This window comes from Manacus candei, unplaced genomic scaffold (assembly GCF_025592945.1).
Source record: "Manacus candei isolate 608988 ecotype Guabito, Panama unplaced genomic scaffold, ASM2559294v1 h1tg000113l, whole genome shotgun sequence".
NCBI classification, from domain to species: Eukaryota; Metazoa; Chordata; class Aves; order Passeriformes; family Pipridae; genus Manacus; species Manacus candei.
Window position 1 is genome coordinate 2,309,083 of NW_026138161.1, and position 20,864 is coordinate 2,329,946.

Below are 20,864 nucleotides of genomic sequence, written 5' to 3' on the forward strand. Positions count from 1 at the left end.
TCCAAGTAGACAGAGAGGAAGAAAGGATCTCCTGAAACCTCTATTAGAGTAGACAGGTGTGTCTTACTTTCCAAGCTGGATTGTATTTGTTTTTCTCTCCCCACTGCTGCAGTTGGAGGGTTAGTCCAGCAAATGCTCTGAATGCCTTATTCCAAGCCTGTAGAAATTGCTCTACTACAGAAAGGGAAAGCAATGCAGGCTGAAGATATTCCCAGAGATGGCAGTGCCTCTGGAGTGTCCCTCTCTGGGTCCTAATAGAAGAAGCAACTCTGTTCAAAGTCTTCCTCTGCTATGGGATTTTGCAGCCTTTGCTAACAGGGAGCCTTGAACAGTGGGGTGTGAGAGCAGCAAAGGAGGATCAGCCTCTGTGGATCTCAGTGCCATGGCCTTCAAACAGCAGAGGAGCTAGAAAGATGTAGAAAGCCTTGACTTGCTTCTGTGTTTGTACCTTCATGCACTGAAAATCAAACTGGCATCACCAGCATATTGAATCAGTCTGTGTTGGATCCCTTACGAAACACCCTTCCCAGTGGTGTCCAGGAAAAGAAACACACTTCAAGCAAGGTGGCCTTGTGTTATAGATGAGGGTCATGTATGGTCTTGTGTGTTTGCAGTCATATATCCACCAGAAACCTGTTAGTTGCATGTACATTGGCACAAGTTTTCTTGGAAGTCATGGGGATATTCACAGCCCTTGCCTGGTGAAAGTAGGGCTGTGAATTAGTTCCAGTCCAGAAGCTGCAGTCAGGCTGTCTCTCATGCAGCTGTCTCTGGAGATCATCATGCCTATTCATTCCATGTGTGTAGGCATGTCCTTCACTTCTTTGATCTCAAAGTCCTTGGTTGTTCTCTTTCATGTCATGTAGCTGGCAAGAGAACCTACAGGGCCAAAGAAGACACATGCACTGGGAATGGTTATAGTGTCACTGCTACTCCCTGTAACTAGTTTGTATTTTTTTAAAAGTGGGATGATGAATATTGTGAAAGGTTAAGTTATGGGGAGAGATGGCAAATCTTGAATGTGAGCTGTCCTTCAAAGAATATTTTACAGGTAATTGAATAGCTCCTAAGTTGTGCTCAGCCCTGCTGGGGTGAAGTGCAGATGCAGAAGCAGGGACTGGGGGGTTGTTTGGCTTCTGCTCATCTGTGTCTGTGTAACAGATGAGGCTGTTTGTGTTTGGAGTGCCTGCTTCTTTGCTTCATTCTTGGTCCTGGAGTCTTCCTGGCCAGGGTGGCCAGTAAGCCTGCTTGGCATCCTTGGAAGAAAATAAAGTTACATTATTTACCTTGTGCAGCCTTAATTAGACTGGTCTCTAGGCTGGAAAGCCAAACTGGTCTGCTGTTCTGGGCAGCAAAGCTAACAGTGGCTGTAGAAACACTGGTTAACAACTGTGATGTTGTTCAGGCTTTGAGCTTTAGGGAGAAGAAGTGTTGCTTAAAACACAAACAGAGCAAAGCATCCAAGCTGCTAATTGCCAGTAACAATGCAGCTAAAAATTAGTGTAGGCAGGAGCTGCTCTTGTTCTCCCTTTGGTTTTAACATAATCAGCTGTTTAGGAGTTTGGTTTCTCTTCCATTCCTCCCCCTCACCAAATGTATGGTAAAGTTATTGATTGTGTTCTGTTCAAACACACACACATTGTATGCAATACAATATTTCAATATAACAACATTAAAATCTATCTTCAGGTTTTTCATGCTGCTTAGATGTTCCCTAGAGTCCTTTATCTGAAATGAGAATCTGCCATTCCAGGAGAAACTTAAATTTTCTGCTTTCATGTGCTATAATCAGTGGGTTTCTTGGATGACTGTGCTAGTTTACTAACATGGTTTATCTTTTTCTCTATGGGGGAGCTTAAAGGTCACCACTGGAAAAAAAAAGGGCTATATCTGCTTCTGAATTGTCAGATCATGTAGTGCAGCGGGATGTAGCAAACTTTTTTGCCAGAGAGAAAGGAGATTATTCTACTGAAGCTCTCTTAAGCCACCTGTGAGGTTTGTTTTGACAAGACTGATCTCTGTGAACTGCAGTATTTACTGGTCCATCGTTAAAATAGCAATGACTGATTGAAAAGCTCAGCACCTTATGTCTTCAGTTCCTCTACAGGCAGGTGATTTTATTCAATATTAAGACCCAGGTGTCCAAAATGGAACAGATCAAATGTAAACCTGGGGTTTTGGAACAAGTCAGTCATGTTTCTTCTCTCACCTCCTTCTAGACCATTGGTTTATATCTCCTTCACACTGTAAGCTGTACTAATCCTTCAGAGCAGTACAGCAAGAGCTGCAAAGGGATGGTTCAGGTGACATCTCTATTGTACATCCCATTTGTTTTATTACTGCACAGATACAAAACTTGCACTGTGCTTTGGTCCCTCTGCATTTGTTTTGGAGTCATCTTCAGGCTGCCCTGGGGGCCATGTTCCACTAAGAAACAGCTTGTATCCCCCAGGAAAGGGAGTTCTGTGTGGCTGAGGATAAATGGTGCTTAATGGGAGGATATGTTGCACGAGCTATTGACGCTGTCGGAGTTAACTACGGTAACAACTTCCTCTTATGATGTTGTTTTAGCTTTTTTTATCTTACTTAACAGCTTCCTGGGTACACAGCTTCTACTTTGTTTACTCCAGCTGAGGAAAAGACTTCAACTTCAGTTAGTGCTGTCTCCTCTGTTGTTTTGGTGAAATGTGATTTGTAAATTTACTTTCTCCTTGAATCCCCAGACAGCACAAAGGCCAGTGGAAAAAGAGTTGTGGGAGATGTGGCGTACAATACAGCAAAGGAAAAAGCTTCCTACATCACCCCAGTTCCTGGTGGCGTTGGGCCCATGACTGTGGCCATGTTAATGCAGGTACATGGGCAGACTGTGACGTTGTGATCATCTCCTCTGTGTTTGGCTTTGGGATATGTTGCTGCTGACCCACCAGCACACTACCAAAGCAACTGGTGCTTCCTTCTTGCTCTTACAGAGATCTATCTAGGATTTCCAACTCCTAGTCCAGGCAATTGGGATTCAGTTAACTGGGGAAAAAGATGGGCTTTAAGGAAATGTTAGGACAGAGGTTTTTGGTTGGGTTTTCTGGGGTTTTTTTGTTGGTTTTTGTTGTTGTTTTGGGGGTTTTATTTTAAGGTTTTTGAGTGTGGTCACTCAAAACAGTGAGAAACGCTTTTGTCATATAACGATAAAGGCTGTAATTCTAAAACTATCAATAGGGTGACTGGATAAAAAGGAGAGTAACAGTATAAGCCAACTCCTTCTTTCACCCTGCTTTGCTTAAGAAACCCTGGTACAGAACACCCCCAAAAATGCAACACACTGGAAGATCAGTAGAGATATAAATACTGTGGGGTTTGGTTTTTTTTCCTTCTAAGAAAACTACAAGCACAATCACATTTTGGGTTATTAACAAGTGCTTTATTGAAAGTACTTTGGTTTAATCCCAAAGTGAGACAGAGGAGAGGGGCAAGCCTTTCTGATCTCTTTGTTAACCAGTATGGTTCATACAGTGGTGGTTGCTGTAATGGATTCTCATCCTCATTTCAGAGCACAGTGGAGAGTGCACAGCGTTTTCTGGAGAAGTTCCAGCCTGGAAAATGGACCATCCAATACAACCATCTTAACCTGAAGATGCCTGTTCCAAGGTAATGCTTTCAAATTAAGCTACTGGCAGTATTTATACAGTGTAGTATTCACATCTGTTCCCAGGTGTTTTGTAATACAGGGCATATGTGTATATGTTGACTGTGGCTGGGATTGAAGTTTGGAGAGTAGAGAGAAAGCACTGTGAGGCTTTCCTGAGGGAGCAGAGTTAACAACCTGCAGTGGTGCTGTGACATCTGTTGAAGTGTAGGCTTAGATCATCCTGATAATATTGCTAGATAATTGATTCAGCAAATAGTGAAACAATCACAGGATACTCAGAGTTGGAAAGGATCCACAAGGATCATCAAAGTCCAGCTCCTGGCCCTGCACAGGACATCCCAAGAGTCATACCATGTGCCTGAGAGTGTTGCCCAAATGCTTCTTGAACTGTGTCAGGCTTGGTGCTGTGACCACTGCCCTGGGGAGCCTGTTCCAGTGCCCAACCACCCTCTGGGTGAAGAACCTTTTTCTAATGTCCAACCTAAACTTCCCCTGACACAACTTCAGGCCATCCCTTGTCACTGGTCACCTGAGAGAAGAGATCCATCTCTGCCACTCTGCTTTCCCTTATGAGGAAGCTGTAAACACAAAGGAATCACTTGTATTTTTGAATATTTTCAATCTGACATGGCAAAAAGATAGCATCTTGAAGTAGGAGTTGTTGGTGTCAAGTTCCCAAGGAGCAGCTGAAAATATGCAAAATACCACAAGGAATCATAACACATTGCCTACAAAAAGGCAATCTTGGGGTAGGGGAGGGTTGGGGGGTGTGTAGGTGTTGTTTGGTTTGGGTTTTACTTTCTTTTATTTTTAAAAAGGCAACTCTGAGGATGTGTCTATTCCAGTGTAGCTGATATTGGTGGTATTGATTCATTGAACTGGGAGGGGTTAAAGCTTCACTTCTGAAATACAGATTAGGTATTTGTAGTTTATGCCATCCAGAAGTGGGAAGTTTGTGAGAAGTCACCTTTCTCTCTCTCTCTCCCTTTAAGTGATATTGAAATCTCACGGTCTTGCGTACCCAAACCCATTGAACAAGTTGCAAGTGAAGTTGGCCTGCTCCCTGATGAGGTGGAGCCCTATGGCCAGACCAAAGCCAAGGTCCAGCTGTCAGCTCTGACTCGTCTGAAGAACCAGCCAGATGGCAAATATGTTGTTGTTACTGGGTAGGTACTTCCTTAGCTGAGACTTACCTGATGTCAAGATGAAAAGGAATTTTATTAGCTGCTGTTGTGTTGTCTTTCAGTAGGGTGACTGGATGGGGTCCTTTGGGTTTTAGTAAATCACACGGTGAAAATGTAGTGGTTTGGGAAGTAGCTTGTGGCAAACAGTGGGGATGTAGCTTAACATTTCTCTCCAGGAGATTAATTGATTTGGTCTGCAGGTCAGGGTTATGAAGGGCAGGCTGGTTCCTAGTCAAAGTTCTCCTTGTCTAGTAGCCTGCTGTCAGCAGGAACTAGAAAGGTGTTTCAGAGGAAAGTCATCAGCAGTTGTGTGATAACTTGCCAACCTCATTCCAGTTTTGAACTGATGAAGATTAGCTGAAGTCTGACCCAGTCCAGAATTTGAATTCTCATTAATTGCAATCACTGGATGACCCTTGTCCCCATGGTTTAAGTCTCACCCACTACAAGGGTTTAATTGTGTCTCTTCTGCTTTGTCGCTTCAGGATAACTCCCACTCCCCTGGGAGAGGGGAAGAGCACCACCACTGTTGGCCTTGTTCAAGCCTTGGGAGCTCACCTTCACCAGAATGTCTTTGCCTGTGTTCGGCAGCCTTCTCAGGGGCCAACTTTTGGTATAAAAGGTATGAGCTGTTCTGTTGCTTGCAGTTGGCCTAAATGGGGAAAGATGGCATTCAGAGATTTTACTCTGCTGCACTGGAGTTTTACATAATTCCCAGTTACAATTGCATTTATTTTAAGAAAGGAAAAGTTTGGGTGAGTTCTTCAGTTTTGTCTTCAAGTGCTGTACTGGGTTTTGAACTAAACTGCTTGATGGTAGCTGCCCTCTTAAAGCCATTAAGCAAACATGTAATAGCACTCTGGGCTGGAGACACTTGAGTTGTATATTCTGACTGTTGTCTCTCTGCAGGTGGAGCTGCAGGTGGTGGCTACTGTCAGGTTGTCCCCATGGAAGAGGTAATTCCTTATACAAAGCCTCATTGCACATACAGCTCCCAGACTTCGAAAAGATACTGCAGTCAGATAACTTGGAAAGTCCATGAGTTTATGGCCTGGTGTAGCATTCTCAAGAACTGCATGCTTGGTTTTAGGAAAGCCTTTTTAAAAAAAAACAGGCAAACATCTTCAGGTCATTTCAGAAGTGTGCCTGCATGGTCAGGGAACTTCATAGAACTACAAATTCCCAGTTCCTCTGTTCCCTTTTCCCTCTCTGTCTTGAATTGCTGCATACCCTTGAGCAAAGCACATCCTATGCCTCATTTTCCCAGCATTGAAATGAAGATGGTAATGGTTTAATGCCTTTTGGAAGCATTTTAAGTAGTTCTGTCAGCTGTGGTGGACACCAATTCTTTCTGTGAGCTATTTTGGTGTTCTTGTGTTTTAGATTACTAACATGAACTAGGAAAAGGGAAACTGGGAATCAGCAATGTCAAGACCTCAGTCTTTGAGGGCCTGGCAGTGGATCATATTTCTAGTGTGGCTTGGCAACAAGTAAAATTCTGTGTTTAGAGGGAAAGGCACGTGTAGCACGTGCTCTCATGCTTCCCTCAACTCTCAGAGTAATTGCCTGTAGAATTCTACCTTTGTCTCATGCACTATAGATTGACACAGGGCAATTTTAGGAAGAAAAGCAGGAATGATCAAAAGGGCTGTTTGTTCTAATTGATGCAGCAAGTCCATAAAAGATAAAAGTGTTAAAGGAGGCAGAATATTGATTTAGTCATGTGCCAAGAACATGTGTCAATGATAGATGTGACAGGAAAAATAATCTCCTCCTCTTTGAGAGTGTTAATAAAGCAAGCCAAAATACTTGACTGCATGCAGCAGTGGGAAACAGGAACCAAACTTTAGGAACCAAACTGGCTGAAACAGCTTTCTTTAATTATGACCTATGTGGAACAAATACACATAGTTTTGTGGGGGTGTTTTAATCAATGCATGTCTCGTAAAATTAAAGTATCTGGAGTCACTAGTTACAGTAATGACCTTGATATGTCATCTAATAATTCTGCATGCAGCTTTAATCCTAGGAAAAAAAAATAGTAAGTGAAAAACTTTTGAGTTCATACTGCAGAACCAAGGTAATAATAATAGCTTATTGTTGCATTTATGTAGAATGAGACAACAATTAACATTTACTAATTAGGATTTATAATAAGTGTGTGACTAGCTGCACTCAGTTTTAGCTCTGTGGGTTTCAGCAAAAGTAGCAAGGCTTCAACAAAATGCTGTTGTAAAATTTTCTGTCATATCATCTTTTCTAATGTTTCCTTTTCATCTTTCTCTTTTGCTGCTCTGCTACAGAGGAAAAGGGTTGTTTTAACCACACGTTTTACTCACCTGCCATAATGCAGGTGTGTCATGGAAGCTGTATATCCTAAACTGTTTGACAGTACAGAATCATATTGTTTAAGTTGGAAAAACTCTCTAAGATCAAGTCCAGCTGTTAGCCCAGCACTGCCAAGCCTGCCACTAAAACATGTCCCCAAGCGCTGTGTCCACATGTCTTTTAAACACTTCCAGGGATGGTGACCCCACCACTTCCCTGGGCAGCCCGTTCCAGTGCTTGACAACTCTTTGTGTGGAGAAATTTTCTTTAATATCCAATCTAGACCCTTCACCAGCTTCACAGCTACAGTGCAGCCAGATAACTCATGTAGGCAAACCCACTCAAACTATCTTTTAATGAGATAGAACTAGGAAAACTACTAGCAGTGTCACTGTGTAGTACAAGTTCTGCCTGTGACACTGTTTGGGTGGTTACCTTATGCAGAGCTCTGTGCAACCACAGCTCCACTGCTAGTGCTGCACAAGGTTGCTAGTTCCAGTTTAGCTCAGAGTCCCTTGTGGGAGCAGCAGCAAGTTCAGCTAATGTATGTGTGAAGCCTGCTGTGCAAATGAGGGAGTCAGAAGGAAGGTGAAGGAGGAGCAATGCAGATGTGCCATACCACGGTCTTATCAAGTGTTAAGGAGCTTCTGAGAACTGTTCCTGTGGAGGGGGAAAAGAAAAAAAACAAACAACTTTTTATTTGGGAGCTTTGTTCTAGAAGTTTGTAAAATGACATAAATGTGGGGGAGGCATTTTTCTGTTTTAGAGAAATTCTTTCCTCTCTTCCACATACTTCACTGAGCAATCTCTCCCCCTCCACCCTCACCCACTTTAACAGTACTATTAATACTTCTCTTTCCATCTGTCTACGATGAATTGAAATAAGTGAAAATTGCAGCAGGATGAGGTAACTGATATGTTTTATCTCCTCTAGTTTAACCTTCACCTCACTGGTGACATCCATGCTATCACTGCAGCCAACAACCTGGTCGCTGCTGCTATTGACGCACGTATGTTCCATGAGCTGACTCAGTCTGACCAGGTACAACCCTTTCTTACAATGGATTTGATCCCAGCCCGATTTCATCAGGCTGTTCTGGGTGTGCCAGCAGTGCTAATTAACTACCTGTTTCATTCTGCAAGGCTCTCTACAACCGTTTGGTGCCTTCTGTCAATGGTGTTAGGAAGTTCTCAGACATTCAGATCCGAAGACTACAGGTAAGATCACTGGTTTCTCATTGGTTTCTGGTTCTGTTCCATTTACTCATCTTTTAAATAAGCAGAGGTATGTTACAGAAACCCTCATGTTGTCCACTAGGTCATTCTGCTGGCATTTATTTTTTACATAAAGCGTGCAGAGTAGCAGTGGTAGCACAGAAAATAGTGAGATGCAGCCCCAAGGGGAAGAATCATTGATATAACTCTGTCATATGCTCTGTGAGTAACATGGTGGGAAGAGGCAAAGGGATTAGTGTCCTTTATTAATAGTGTCAATTCAGTGTCCTTAATGCAGTTTAAGAAAGGACTAGACTTGGTTTCTCTACCTTACACACATTTTCAGCTAGAGATTAATGGTTCCCATGTGACAGCTATACAGATAATGCAGGACAAAAAAGGCAATTTAGAAAATTCAGCAGAAAGAGAACAGAGAGAATTTTTTTGTCTTATCCGGATTGAGAAAACAAGGAAAACGTTGCCCACACCTCCTCTCTATAAAAAAGAATTCCCAGTTAGATGAGCAGCCCTGTCATTGAGTGGCAGTCTCTGAGCAGCCCACAGCTCCTCTTATCCTCAGAAGTTAAGGACATATGCTAGTTCACATTGACTTCTGAAAAAATGAGGATTAACAGAGGCATAGTTTTGCACTAGGCTTGAACCCTTCAGCTAGGAGCACAGACTGGGCCCTGCTGAGCCCATTCAAAGTACAAGCCTGTTTGCAGAGTATTCAGGCTGGATCAGTTACCAATTTGGAAGTCGGGAGCAATAGCCGGACTAAAACTCTGCTATATTAATTGGCTATAATGTCTCAACCCATAGACAACGTGTGGTTTGCTTCTACTGCTGAGCAAGAAGCTATGTCATACTGCTTGGTGTTCCTGACAGACTGCTGAGGGAACTCTACCCTGACCACTCTTCTGGTTATTAAATGTCAAGATGTGATAGGGTGCTAATACTCCAGAAAGATGATATCTTTATTGTTGTTTATTTCTTTTTCTAAATTATATACTTGAAGGGAAAGAGAACAGACTTTTTTCTTCCCTGCTGTTCTTCAGGGGGAAAATACGACTTGACTGTTTAGTTAATTAAAACAACCTTGCTCGTTCATAAATCAACTGAATCGTTTTCCCCATTCCTAAGCTTGCACTTGTATCAGGCTTCTTCAGATAATTCTTCTCTCAATTAAGCAACTTGGCAAACTGCCCATCCTCTCAGTATGTTCAAGATCGGCTTTCTGGGATGCTGACAGCCTTGTGACTGAATTGTTTAATTCTTCCTTTGTGCTGCTTAACCAGCATGCTGAAAGCAGTGGCTTTAAACACGTACGGCTGTGTGCAGTGACCCCAGGCAAACTAATGAGAAATGGATGTAAGCATGTGAGACTAATGACGAGAACAAGGCGTGTAAGGAGCTGCAGAGCTCTCTCTCTTACTCTTTCTGTAGGTGCCTCGCACAAAGCTTGGTGACAACCTGCCCTAATGGGCTGTATTGTCTGCCTTGCCCTTTACGAGCTGGCCAGCAGCAAGCTCTGCTTCCAGATGCATCCTGATACGGATCATCTTACATTGCTGTGGGGTCTGGGAGAAGGGACATCAAAAAGGCAGCCCTTCCTTATTTCTGAATATGCAGATGCTGCTGCCAAAGCTTCATTGCTGCAGTAAAAGGTTCATTTATGTGAATTTTTTCACCACACCCTTTTTCTTTTATTTGTCCTTTCTTCCCGTAGAAACTGGGCATTAACAAAACTGATCCCACAGCTTTGACAAAGGAAGAAATAAATGCATTTGTGAGATTGGACATTGACCCGGGCACCATAACGTGGCAAAGAGGTACAAGATACATTAAATGAAAGAATTGTTAAGAAACAAAACCATGTGTCAAAGGAGACATTTGCAAGTACAGCTGAAATTGTGTTTCCTGGAAGAATAGGAAAGAGGACAGGGCTGGCCTCTGGGATAGATGCCTGAAGCTGGGATCCCATTTCTAAAGGGTCTGACACAGGGGTTTGAATCTGCAGTGAATTCACAAAGATTAAGACTTTGCTAATTGGTGCGAGTTTGTGTTTCTGGATTTGTCAGTCACTGAGCGACTTGAATTTGGCAACTGTAACCAACAGTCTTTTTGCCTGACTGCTCTGTGAGAAAGGAGAGGGTTCTGGTCTGGGATTAAACTCAGTTTTAATCTACCCACTTGCTCTGTTGGGGACTGACAGCAAACAAAGGACAGATTTTTAAAAGGATTTTAAAATACCTGAAGGTGACATCAATCTCTGGTCTGGCAGATTTAATATTTCACTAGCAAAAGAAATTTCAAAATGAACTTTTTTTCTTGAGCTAGACTCTAAGAGTATTGCTTTTTCTTCTTTTTATTAAAATACAGTGTGAAATGTATTATCCAAAATTTGCTTCATAACCTGTAATGAGGCTAAAGTAGTTTGCCTCATGGGACATACTTTACAAAATACTTAGAATATTCCAAGCAGATAGTAAGACACCGCAAATTTAAGCCGCTGCTTGATAGTTTGTGTTTCCAAGGCAATTTGAGTTAATGGAGCTACGTGAAACAATTCTCACTAAATGGTAGTGTGTGACTGTTTTATCACTTAACTTATAAAATGATAATTTTATTTCCCTTTGGCTGTAGTAGTTTCCTGAATTCACACTGACTAATGATGGCGAAAAATCAATTTGAATAATACTAACAGCTCTGCTCTTCAGAGGAGCTTTGGTCTTGTGGTTAGTGCACACAAAGGGATTTAGACTCCCTCTGGATGCAGTGGCAGGGTCTGATGTGTCTCTGGCTGTCTTCATTGCTGTTCAGTTTTGGGGAGGAATCATGTTGAGAAGCATTTGCCACTCTTCAGGAGAGGATGGTATCTCAAACTGCTGTCCTCTCTTCATGGATGAACTGGCTGAGTGTTTCTCACAGGGCATAGATGTGACTTATGACTTGCAGTGTGACATCTTATCTCTCTGCATTTCTTGCAGTACTGGATACAAATGACAGGTTCCTTAGGAAAATCACTATTGGACAGTCTCCAACAGAGAAAGGCTTCTCACGAACGGTAAATGCTCCCTTTCCTTGCATAAGTACTTTGAAAAATGTGTTCCTGAGGCAACTTTCTGTAAGTCTGGATATTTTCATCTTTTACCAGTATCTTGTTAAAGAGAAAGCAGGAAGTCCTTTAAACCAAGCAGTTAAATTTGCTATCAGTGCATATTTTATTGTCTGTTCCCTCCTTTCCTGTTCTCTCATGAATATTGGTTTCCCAAACTGGGATGACTGTGGCCTTTCTAAAGATGACACATGGCAATGGCTCATCTTCACCACTGCAGATGCTTTGGGTGGGGTGTATCTGGCCAAAACTAGACTAGCTTGTCTAGATTCACTGTATAATCAATAGAGTAAAATAGACAATTGAGCTGTGACTCCCCTCATCCTTACTTAGAGTTGCTTAAGTAACTGTCAAATTAATAGTTCAAATGAATTGTGCTCAGAAAAGCCTCTTTCTATTGACTTGAAATGTCCTTAGGGTGCTTAGCTTCCCTAAGATGGAGGTGTCTGCATTATGTCAGATGAATTATATCCTTCATTTCCTATAGAATCTGGGGTTTTTGTTCGGATTTTTTGTCATTTGCTGTATTGTTTAGTGATAATCAGATGAGTTAGTAAGCTCAGCCTTCAAAAATATAATTGTTAGTAATGTTAAGTGTTCTTACATGAATCACTAATGTGTGTCCCAGGAGAGACACATAATATCAACGGAAGAAATAGGTTTTACTTAATTTTGCAGTAAAAAGATCCAGTTTAAAACAGTCAAATTAAATTAATTGTGTTCTGAGAGCAGTGCTTTGGATTTCTTGTATATTAGTATATCTGTGGGGGTTTGTCTCTTTTTTGTTACGATGGTGATGATTGGCCTCGTATCAAGAATTTACCGGAGGTAAGAATTGCTGCTGGGGAATCTTGATGAGTTCACATTCTTTATTCATCTCTTGCAGGCTCAGTTTGACATCACTGTAAGCAGTGAAATCATGGCAGTCCTAGCGCTGGCTGATGGGCTGGATGATATGAAAAAGCGATTCGGCAGAATGGTCGTAGCCTCCAGCAAGAAAGGACAACCAGTTACAGCAGATGACCTTGTAAGAGTCATGCAGTTATTAACTGCTTCTTCCTACTGCTTCTGAAAGTCTTTGGATTGAAAAGCAGAAAGATGGTTCTGTGCAGAAAAGATCTTAACTTATAGAAGATCAAAGATGAAATCTCAGTCCCTGCAGTTAATGAAAGTTTTTTGCTTCAGTGTGGCTACCTCCTTATCCAGAGAGTGTGTGTGAGGGTCCTGTGTGATGTCCTGTGTGTCAGGTTGAAGCTGGCACCATAGGAATTACTGGGGAAATACGTGGTGGCTTCTATGTAAAAAGCACGTTTATGAATCAGAAGAACTCAAAATGCATCCTGCTGACCATCCTGTTTCTCAGGCTCCCTGGAGTGAGGAAGACATTGAGCAGGAACAAAGCCTCGTGCAAACTTAATTACAAGAGGGTGAAATACCTTGTTCTGGGAGGCTGTGAATGCTGTAAAAGCCAAAAGCCTTTGCAAAAAAGTGTGTTCTCCATAGGGCAGCCTTTGATGAGGGACATAAATCCTTTATTTCCATTGCACGAAACGCCGAATGTCACAGCACTGGTGATGCCTGTTACCAGTGTGCAAAGCAGTCCTAGGCAGCAGTTGCAAGCTGCAGCACTGTCTTGCAGCTGCCCATACAATAATTATAGTACAGTTTTTGGCATGTTTGTGGAGCATGTCCACTAGCACTTTCCCCAATGGTGCTTCACTGTGGTTTCAGGGGAATGCCCTGTGCCCCAGACACTTCTTCCAATGAACATTTTGAAGATGGCAACCCTGTTTGGAGAAGGGAAGGGGGTTTGAGTCCTCTGTGTGAACTGTACCCCACCATTTGACCCCAAGACGGAGAACAGGCTCGGGACTGTTGGACTGATCAATAGATACAGTATTAGTGCTTGGAGCTCTCCTGTATAGCAGATACTTCACAGCCTGCTTTGCAAGAGACAAGGGTATTACAAATTTGCATGATGTGGTGTTAATGAGGTTTGTGCTGCATTTTCTGAATGAACATTTCCAGTGAGAGAGAAGAATCCAGAGGAGGGGTATCCTGACTTGTGTTTCCAGCAAGGTGGACACAGCACTAAGGCTTACCCAGCTCTTACTATCTTGCTGTGGGATTTTTGTTTTCTTGTGTTTTAAGGGTTTTTGTTTCTTTGTTTTACCTCCTCCCAGGATAAAGCTAAGAAACAGCAGATTTGTGGCCTAACTCTGGTCTTGCAGGAAAAGGGCTAGGCTGGGAACCATTTATCTGTAAATCCCTATGTGATACATTTGTTGGGAATGAGGGAGGGCATGTGCCAAAGTTCTATAGGCAGCTTTGAGATTTTAATTCCTACACCTAGCATGCTGCCAGTTTAACCTTAAGTACCCGAGTTCAACCCTTTTTCTGGAAAACAGGAGTCTCCTACTGCCCATCAGCAGTGGAGGCAGATGGTGCATTGGGGTGGGAGTTGATTTGAGTTTTCTGTAGAATCCAGTGATAGAAGTTTTTCATCTCACGATTTCTTTTTTTTTTCTCTTTTTTTTTTTAATCTAACTGTGTTTAATTTTTGTCCATTGAAACTGCAGAATGGGGGTGGTATCAGACCTGTCCAACAGGTTCTCTTGCGTGTTATGTGTTTGCACTGATGGCAGCCAGTGGCTTGTGTCTGTCGTTAGGGCTGTGTTAAGTACTCCTTATGCAAGCAGAAATGTGGTGATTGCAGAGACCAACCTGGGTCCTTCTGCTGTGATAAAACTAATGTCATGAGTGTGCTACCAGGAAGTGCAAAAAAATCTGGGAAGAAGCGTGGAATCGAAAACTGACAACAGGTTTTTAGAGATGGGATGCATTGAAGTGCTGCTGAGTGACACAGGCCTGAAATGTCGCCATGGAAATCTTGCTCTGTAGTTTTCATTATTCTGGAGATGACTGAAGTTTAAAGCTTATCCATTAAATGTTAAATAAGCTTTCATGTGGCAAGATTGAAACTAATGAAACAAAGCACGGAATGTCTTATAAAAAAATAATCTTTCCTGTAATTGAGTGCTGCAATCCACTTGAAATTGAAAGGAAAGAAAAAGAGATCATGGTTCAAGGTTTTCATCACTGCTGTGAACGTTTGGCTCAGGACTTGCGACAGCAATTTTAGTTACTTTTGCAAGTGCTGGGTAACAGTTGGTTTGATTTCCACTGGACTGTGTCAGTCACAAAGGTGACCACACCCTCATTTTTGTCTTCTCAAAGCATATGGGAATGAAATCATAATCTCTCACTGGAATCAGAGTTCATCAGGGTACGTGGCTGCACCTCAGAGGAAACCTGGGCTCCAGTATTTGCTTTTTGTGTCTGCCTGGTTGTTCTCATGAGCACAAAGGTTCGCTTTAAAAGTTATTTTTGCACAGGAGACTTGAGCAGAATGTAGCAGCCTGTTATGACATTTTAAGGCCAGTTTGTAGAGCTGAGGAGCTGAGTTGCTAAAAAGAAGAAGGAAAAAAGTCCAAGACAAATCTGCCTTCAAAACCCAAGAACATTGCTTTGTGCCACTGAATGGGCTACAGTAAACCATATGTACTGAAAAGTTACTCTCTCACGGGTCTTATTTGCTAACCTTGCCATAGCATTGAAACAGCAGTTAATTGTTCTTTATGCCTTTGCTACAAAGGGATGGCCCAGCAAGGTCACAGCCAAGAGGCTGCCCCCACCAGAAATCACAGATCCTCTTACAGGAATGTAAAGGTCGTTCTCCTGCCTTGCCCTGACTAGAGGTTGTTCTGTGTAGAGCAACTGCTGGTTCTGGTCCTGAAAGCCCACCAGGACAAAAGCAGAACCTTGACACAACATAGGAACAATCTCAAGGTCTCAGTACACGTGGAAACTGATTGTCCTTTTTTATTTTAGGGAGTGACTGGAGCTCTGGCTGTCTTGATGAAAGATGCTATTAAGCCAAACCTCATGCAGACTCTAGAGGTGAGCACAGATGATTTGCTGTAAGTGCATTCTCAGAGCCAAGAAACAAATGGTTTATTTCATTCATCACAATCAGTGTGGGCCTACTTATCTTAGAGTTGGAGGTTTACTGTGGTTTCCTGTCTAAGGCTCAGGGCTAGGGGGGAAGGCTGGCTTCCTTCTGCCTTTGGCATGTGGGATGACCCTGAGGAAATGCACTAAACTTCGCTGTGTCTTTGTTCTGTTGTCTTTAATGTCAGGAAGTGCTTGGGGAATTTAAATGGTGTGGATGAAGGAGAATGACAAAGATTGTAAATTCAAAGTTGCTGGGATTTAACCATCCTTTTCCTAAGAGGATTAATACCTCCACTTGTGCAGATTATAATAATCCTGTTTGCCCTGTAGTCCTTATTGCTGATAACAAATGTCTGATCAGAAGGCTTTAGGATCTGTTTTCTAAAAATGTTTTTCTTTACCTTCAGGTACCTCAGTACTTAGCTCCTGAGATGCTGGAGATTTGTGAAATTGTACTCTGATTTTTCTCTTTCTCTCTCTCCCACATCCCCCCCTTTTCTAGGGAACACCAGTGTTTGTTCATGCTGGACCTTTTGCCAATATTGCACATGGGAATTCCTCTGTGTTGGCAGACAAAATAGCACTGAAGCTTGTGGGTAAAGACGGTTTTGTTGGTAAGTGCAAGGAGTGTGGGGTATTTTCTTTGCCATTTGTTTGTTTTGGAGGGAGGGCTCCGCCTTTTTTTATCATGAGCATCTTAGGGCTTTTTTTTTTTGTCTTGGAAGAAGCTTCTGATTTATGTAATCGGAGCATGATTTTTCCACCCAGCAACCTTTCACAAGCTTCTTTTCTTTTATTTCCTACTCCAGTTACAGAAGCAGGATTCGGTGCAGACATAGGCATGGAGAAATTCTTTGATATTAAGTGCCGCTACTCCGGTCTCCGGCCTCACGTGGTGGTGTTGGTTGCTACTGTCCGAGCTCTGAAAATGCACGGAGGAGGGCCTACAGTAAGGACTGGGGAAGGTTTTCCATAGACCTGAGGGGCCATTCCTGTTGTTCTGATCCAGTCACTTGAAGCCCCGTAGAGTTTGATCCGCTTGAAATTGTCTTGAGATTCAAGTTGTAAAAGGAATCAACGTGTTTCTGTTGCTTGTCAGCAGCTTCACTGCAGTATATTACAGGTTCATACCTGCTTGTTTTGTTTGCCTGTGTGCTGGGGCACTTGTGAAAGTCCCAGAGTCAGTCATCTATTTTATCTGGAGTGCATCCCGCAGTCTTTTATTCTTCCATTTATTTTTTCCTTACAAAAAAAAAAAAAGGATCAGCATGGAGTAGAATGTTGTATCTTGATGCCACTTAATATGAATCAGTCATATGAATCCATGACATGATAGATATCATGGATGAAAATCTTATGGGACTCCATTTTTTTTCCTTTTTTTCCCCAGGTCACTGCTGGGGTACCTTTACCGAAGGAATACACAGAAGAGGTAATCTCAAGGTGTTGTGACAGTTGACCAGCTAATTGTGGTCATGACATCCAGATGTCATGCAGTGCATGCCTGGGTTACTAGTGTGTCCTTTCTTTAGCTGCCATGGAAATGCTTCCTCATACAAGCTGTAATGTTATGGGTTTTTTTTAATGATGTTACTTTGGCTCTGCTCTTTCAAATGTTTATTATACTTGATCTAGCCAGTGCTCAGAGCCTTTTTGTTTCTCCTTAACTCATGCAATTGTCTGTGTGCTCCATTTTTCATAGTAATATCTACTCTGTGTCCCCAGCCTTCTCAATATGGAGCAATTGCTTGGCTGAAACACTGTCTGAAAATATTCAGAGTACCTCTCTAATTATGCTCTGTAGTTTTCGGTTTTATCCCCCCCACCTTTGCAAGCAAGAGAGGAAAGTGAACTAAAGTCTCACCTTCTGTCTTTGTGCTTTAATGGTTGTGTACACTTGGATAATTGGTCTGGCTCTCTTTACATTGCTGCAGCTTTTTTACTGGTGGAGGTTCTGCATGGATTATTCTTTGCATAGGAAGGGATGAAATGTCTGAATTTCCAGGAATAGTCTCTGATGCTGCAAAATGTAAATACATGTAAACTGAAAGCTGTTGCCACAGACTTCAAAAGGGTGTAATGAAATTCACTGCTGGTGATATTTAATACATAAAGAGGAATGTGTCAGAGAGGAGACTGAGGCTTTACTGTGGGGAGTTAATGGGAACAGGTATTAACTTACTAAGAATAACAAAAAATGGTTTCTCTTACCTTGGCTTGACAGCTGAAACCAGTGATTATTAGAAGTAGTAATTCTTTTTCCTGTCTCTATCAGGAGCATGCAGTGGTCTGGACTGTTCAGAAAGCACCACTGGGTACTTGCCTTTGTGGTTTCATTCCTATTTTGACATTTTTACCATTAGCCGTGGATGTAGTGGATTTCGAATAAAAGTTCCACTGCCCCTGATAAAACAGACTTCCTGCTTGCTGTCTTCTTTACAGAACCTTCAGCTGTTGGCAAATGGCTGCAGTAATCTAAACAAGCAAATCCAAAATGCACGGCTGTTTGGTGTCCCTGTAGTTGTGGCTGTCAATGCTTTCAAGTAAGTGAGCTGGGACTTGGAAGTGAGGCATGGGTATAAAATTGTGGCATTTTGTATGTTATGTTTAGCACAAACTCCTGTTTTCAGTTCTGTTGATGTATTGTTTGCAGCATCTTGCATTGTTGGAAGATACTGAATAAGTGGGGGAGGAGCTCTGCTTAGTCATTTCAAATGTATTCCTTTACTTTGAATTAGCCTAGGATTTTATGGCTAGTATCTGCCATCACTTACACCCTGACTGGCCAAATTATTATGGATAGATGTGCCTGTGACTGTGGAATCTAAGCTCATAATAGCTGGTGAGGTGCCTGTGTTGTTGACCACACTGTGTTCAGTGATTGGCTGTGTGGAATAATTGTGCCCTGCTAAGGAGCATTTTGGGCTCTGCACGTTGAACTGCACAGGAAATAGAACCTCTGTGTGGTTATTTTACAAGAGCAGAAGGCCTTTGAGCTAGGATGCTAAAGCTGATGCCAGCTGAAGGGGAGTAGCCAGCTAAGGTTCTTCACATGAAGTAAATGCATATTGCCCAATCTGGAGGAATGTTGGCTTTTAGCTTGTTGTGTGCCCATGATACAGCACACCTGAGCATCTCTAAATCTGCAGTACTAACACCTTTTTGAGTTTGCTTGTGAAAACTGGAAAGCAGAACAGAAATGGCAGAAGGTCTGGAATGCTGCTCTGTCAGAAGTCATGGATCTCTGCATGGAGTTCCAGAGCTACTTGTTGCTGTGTGTTCCTCCATGGAGTAAGCCTCCTTCACCAAGGTAGAGAAGACTGTGATGGACAGCCCATGAGCAGCTGCCTGATGGCAGGGTTCTGTGATTTCTTTGGACAGGTTTTGGATCTTGTCAGGAACAGTTAATTTACCGTGTGTGCATTCTGGTACAAACATGCAGATTTTTCTCCTTCCAGGACGGATACAAAGGCTGAAGTGGCCCTTGTAGTACAGAAGGCGAAGGAGGCAGGAGCATTCGATGCTGTGGAGTGCACTCACTGGGCAGAGGGAGGGAAAGGAGCGCTGGCACTGGCCCGAGCTGTTCAGAGAGCATCCCAGGCACTCAGCAACTTCAGGTTCCTCTATAACCTGGAGGTAGGAACTTGCAGTGTTACAGAGTTAGTTCTTGTTGTGTTGACGAACCAGTGAAATATTGAAACCTGTGAAAACCCTCAAATTACTGTATAGCTCTGTTCTACAGCAAGTGGGATAAAGTCTGACGTCTGCAGTTGGGCACTGCACAACACATATAAGGGGTATGAAGCTGCTGTGATGCTGCAGGTCTTTGTAGTTTGGCCACACTGACTTGCCTGTATTTTTTTTTTATCCTAGCTCCCTGTTGTAGATAAGATCAGGCTTATTGCCCAGCAGGTCTACGGGGCAAGAGACATTGAGCTACTTCCAGAAGCACAGGAGAAAGTCACCATCTACACTAAGCAAGTGAGTTTTCCACATCATCTGATAGCAGTGGTGCTTTCTGGTTGCTATGTTGCTTTTATTCTTCTCTAGCATGACATCCTTGTGGTTTTACCTGCTTCTGCATTGTTGAAGGTCTGTGAAGAGAAGACAGTGTATGAACTGGCCATTTGCTGGTTACAGGGTGTTCAAATAATCTTGCTTTTGCAGTTCATTTACTACTGCCTTGTATAGTTTCTTGCTTTCATGCTTCTTGTATGTTCCTTTACAAGTCTATCAAAACCCCATAGGAATGTAATTGCCACTTCCTCATGACCTGCAATTATATTGACCAAACATTTCTAATTAACTGACCTCAGCTGAACAAAACCTTAACTCTGAGCTGTTTAATGTTTTGGGAAGAGAGTAGAAAGTATGTTTGCTATTGAGGTTGTATATCTAACACTTCTATAGTGTTTTCCTCACTGGATATGCTGGGGACCATAGTGGTTCTTTCTTTAGTACTTAGTGGGGGACACAGACTTTGACAGAGAAGGAATGGGAATGCAGAATGGTCAGTGGATCTGACAGGCTGTGGGTGAAGCAGTTGGTGAGGAGTGAAATGTCCTGATAAAATGTCTGATGTCTGCAGAGAATGGCAGAACAGAGCAATTACATTTGGGTACAGGAGAAGTTACTGGTTTTTTCACACTAATTTCTCTTCTTTTCTCTCTCTTTTCCCAGGGATTTGGAAACCTGCCAATCTGCATGGCTAAAACTCACTTATCGTTGTCTCATGACCCTGAACAAAAAGGAGCTCCTACAGGTTTTGTTCTGCCGATCCGAGACGTTCGGGCCAGTGTTGGAGCAGGATTCCTGTATCCACTGGTGGGAACGGTATGTGACTGGGTGAACCCTCAGCTGGGGTGAGGGGAAAAAACTTGAGTCCAGTAATCAGTTACTCTTAAGTATCTTAAATTAGGAGAGTCCTTTTCACTTATAGTTGGTGTTTTAGCAGTCCAGTGTATTAGATGCCTTAAGTTTTTTCCCCTGGTGTATCCCTCAGGTCCCACATCTCTCTCTTCGGATATTTTGAGAAGAGAATGAACTCTGTAGTTAGTGAATTCTAGGAACAGCCTCTGGCAGAGGGCATGGGAAAAATCCTTGGCCCACCTGATTGCCACTGGACTTTGCATTCTTGATGAAAGCACTTTGCAGTACTGCAGGTGAGCTCTGTGTGCACCTGTGGATCAGGGTAGAAGAAGGCAACTCCTCCAAAGCCTTCAAAACAAACAACTTTGGATGAGACACCTCCAAAGAGAAGCTGACCTGTGCTATTAATCGTTTATCAGGCTCTCCTCCCATTTGGTTCTCATGGTTTTGCTGACCATCTGTTTGCTGTTCAGCATGAATTCCAACAATTCAT

General features: G+C 42.5%; 1 protein-coding gene across 2 annotated transcripts in view; it reads left to right on the forward strand.

The window, feature by feature from the left end:
- Positions 1 to 20,864, forward strand: part of MTHFD1 (methylenetetrahydrofolate dehydrogenase, cyclohydrolase and formyltetrahydrofolate synthetase 1) — a 41,688-nt gene that overhangs the window by 16,222 nt on the left and 4,602 nt on the right. For both annotated transcript variants that reach the window (XM_051769868.1, XM_051769867.1), the window contains exons 9-26: positions 2,724 to 2,851; positions 3,545 to 3,642; positions 4,636 to 4,809; positions 5,313 to 5,449; positions 5,737 to 5,783; positions 8,090 to 8,197; positions 8,299 to 8,373; positions 10,100 to 10,202; positions 11,361 to 11,437; positions 12,375 to 12,515; positions 15,380 to 15,448; positions 16,005 to 16,116; positions 16,312 to 16,451; positions 16,893 to 16,934; positions 17,945 to 18,045; positions 18,961 to 19,138; positions 19,376 to 19,483; positions 20,183 to 20,335. In XM_051769868.1, coding sequence (XP_051625828.1) covers positions 2,724 to 2,851; positions 3,545 to 3,642; positions 4,636 to 4,809; positions 5,313 to 5,449; positions 5,737 to 5,783; positions 8,090 to 8,197; positions 8,299 to 8,373; positions 10,100 to 10,202; positions 11,361 to 11,437; positions 12,375 to 12,515; positions 15,380 to 15,448; positions 16,005 to 16,116; positions 16,312 to 16,451; positions 16,893 to 16,934; positions 17,945 to 18,045; positions 18,961 to 19,138; positions 19,376 to 19,483; positions 20,183 to 20,335 — 1,991 coding nt within the window. The remainder of the gene's footprint in view (positions 1 to 2,723; positions 2,852 to 3,544; positions 3,643 to 4,635; positions 4,810 to 5,312; positions 5,450 to 5,736; positions 5,784 to 8,089; positions 8,198 to 8,298; positions 8,374 to 10,099; positions 10,203 to 11,360; positions 11,438 to 12,374; positions 12,516 to 15,379; positions 15,449 to 16,004; positions 16,117 to 16,311; positions 16,452 to 16,892; positions 16,935 to 17,944; positions 18,046 to 18,960; positions 19,139 to 19,375; positions 19,484 to 20,182; positions 20,336 to 20,864) is intronic.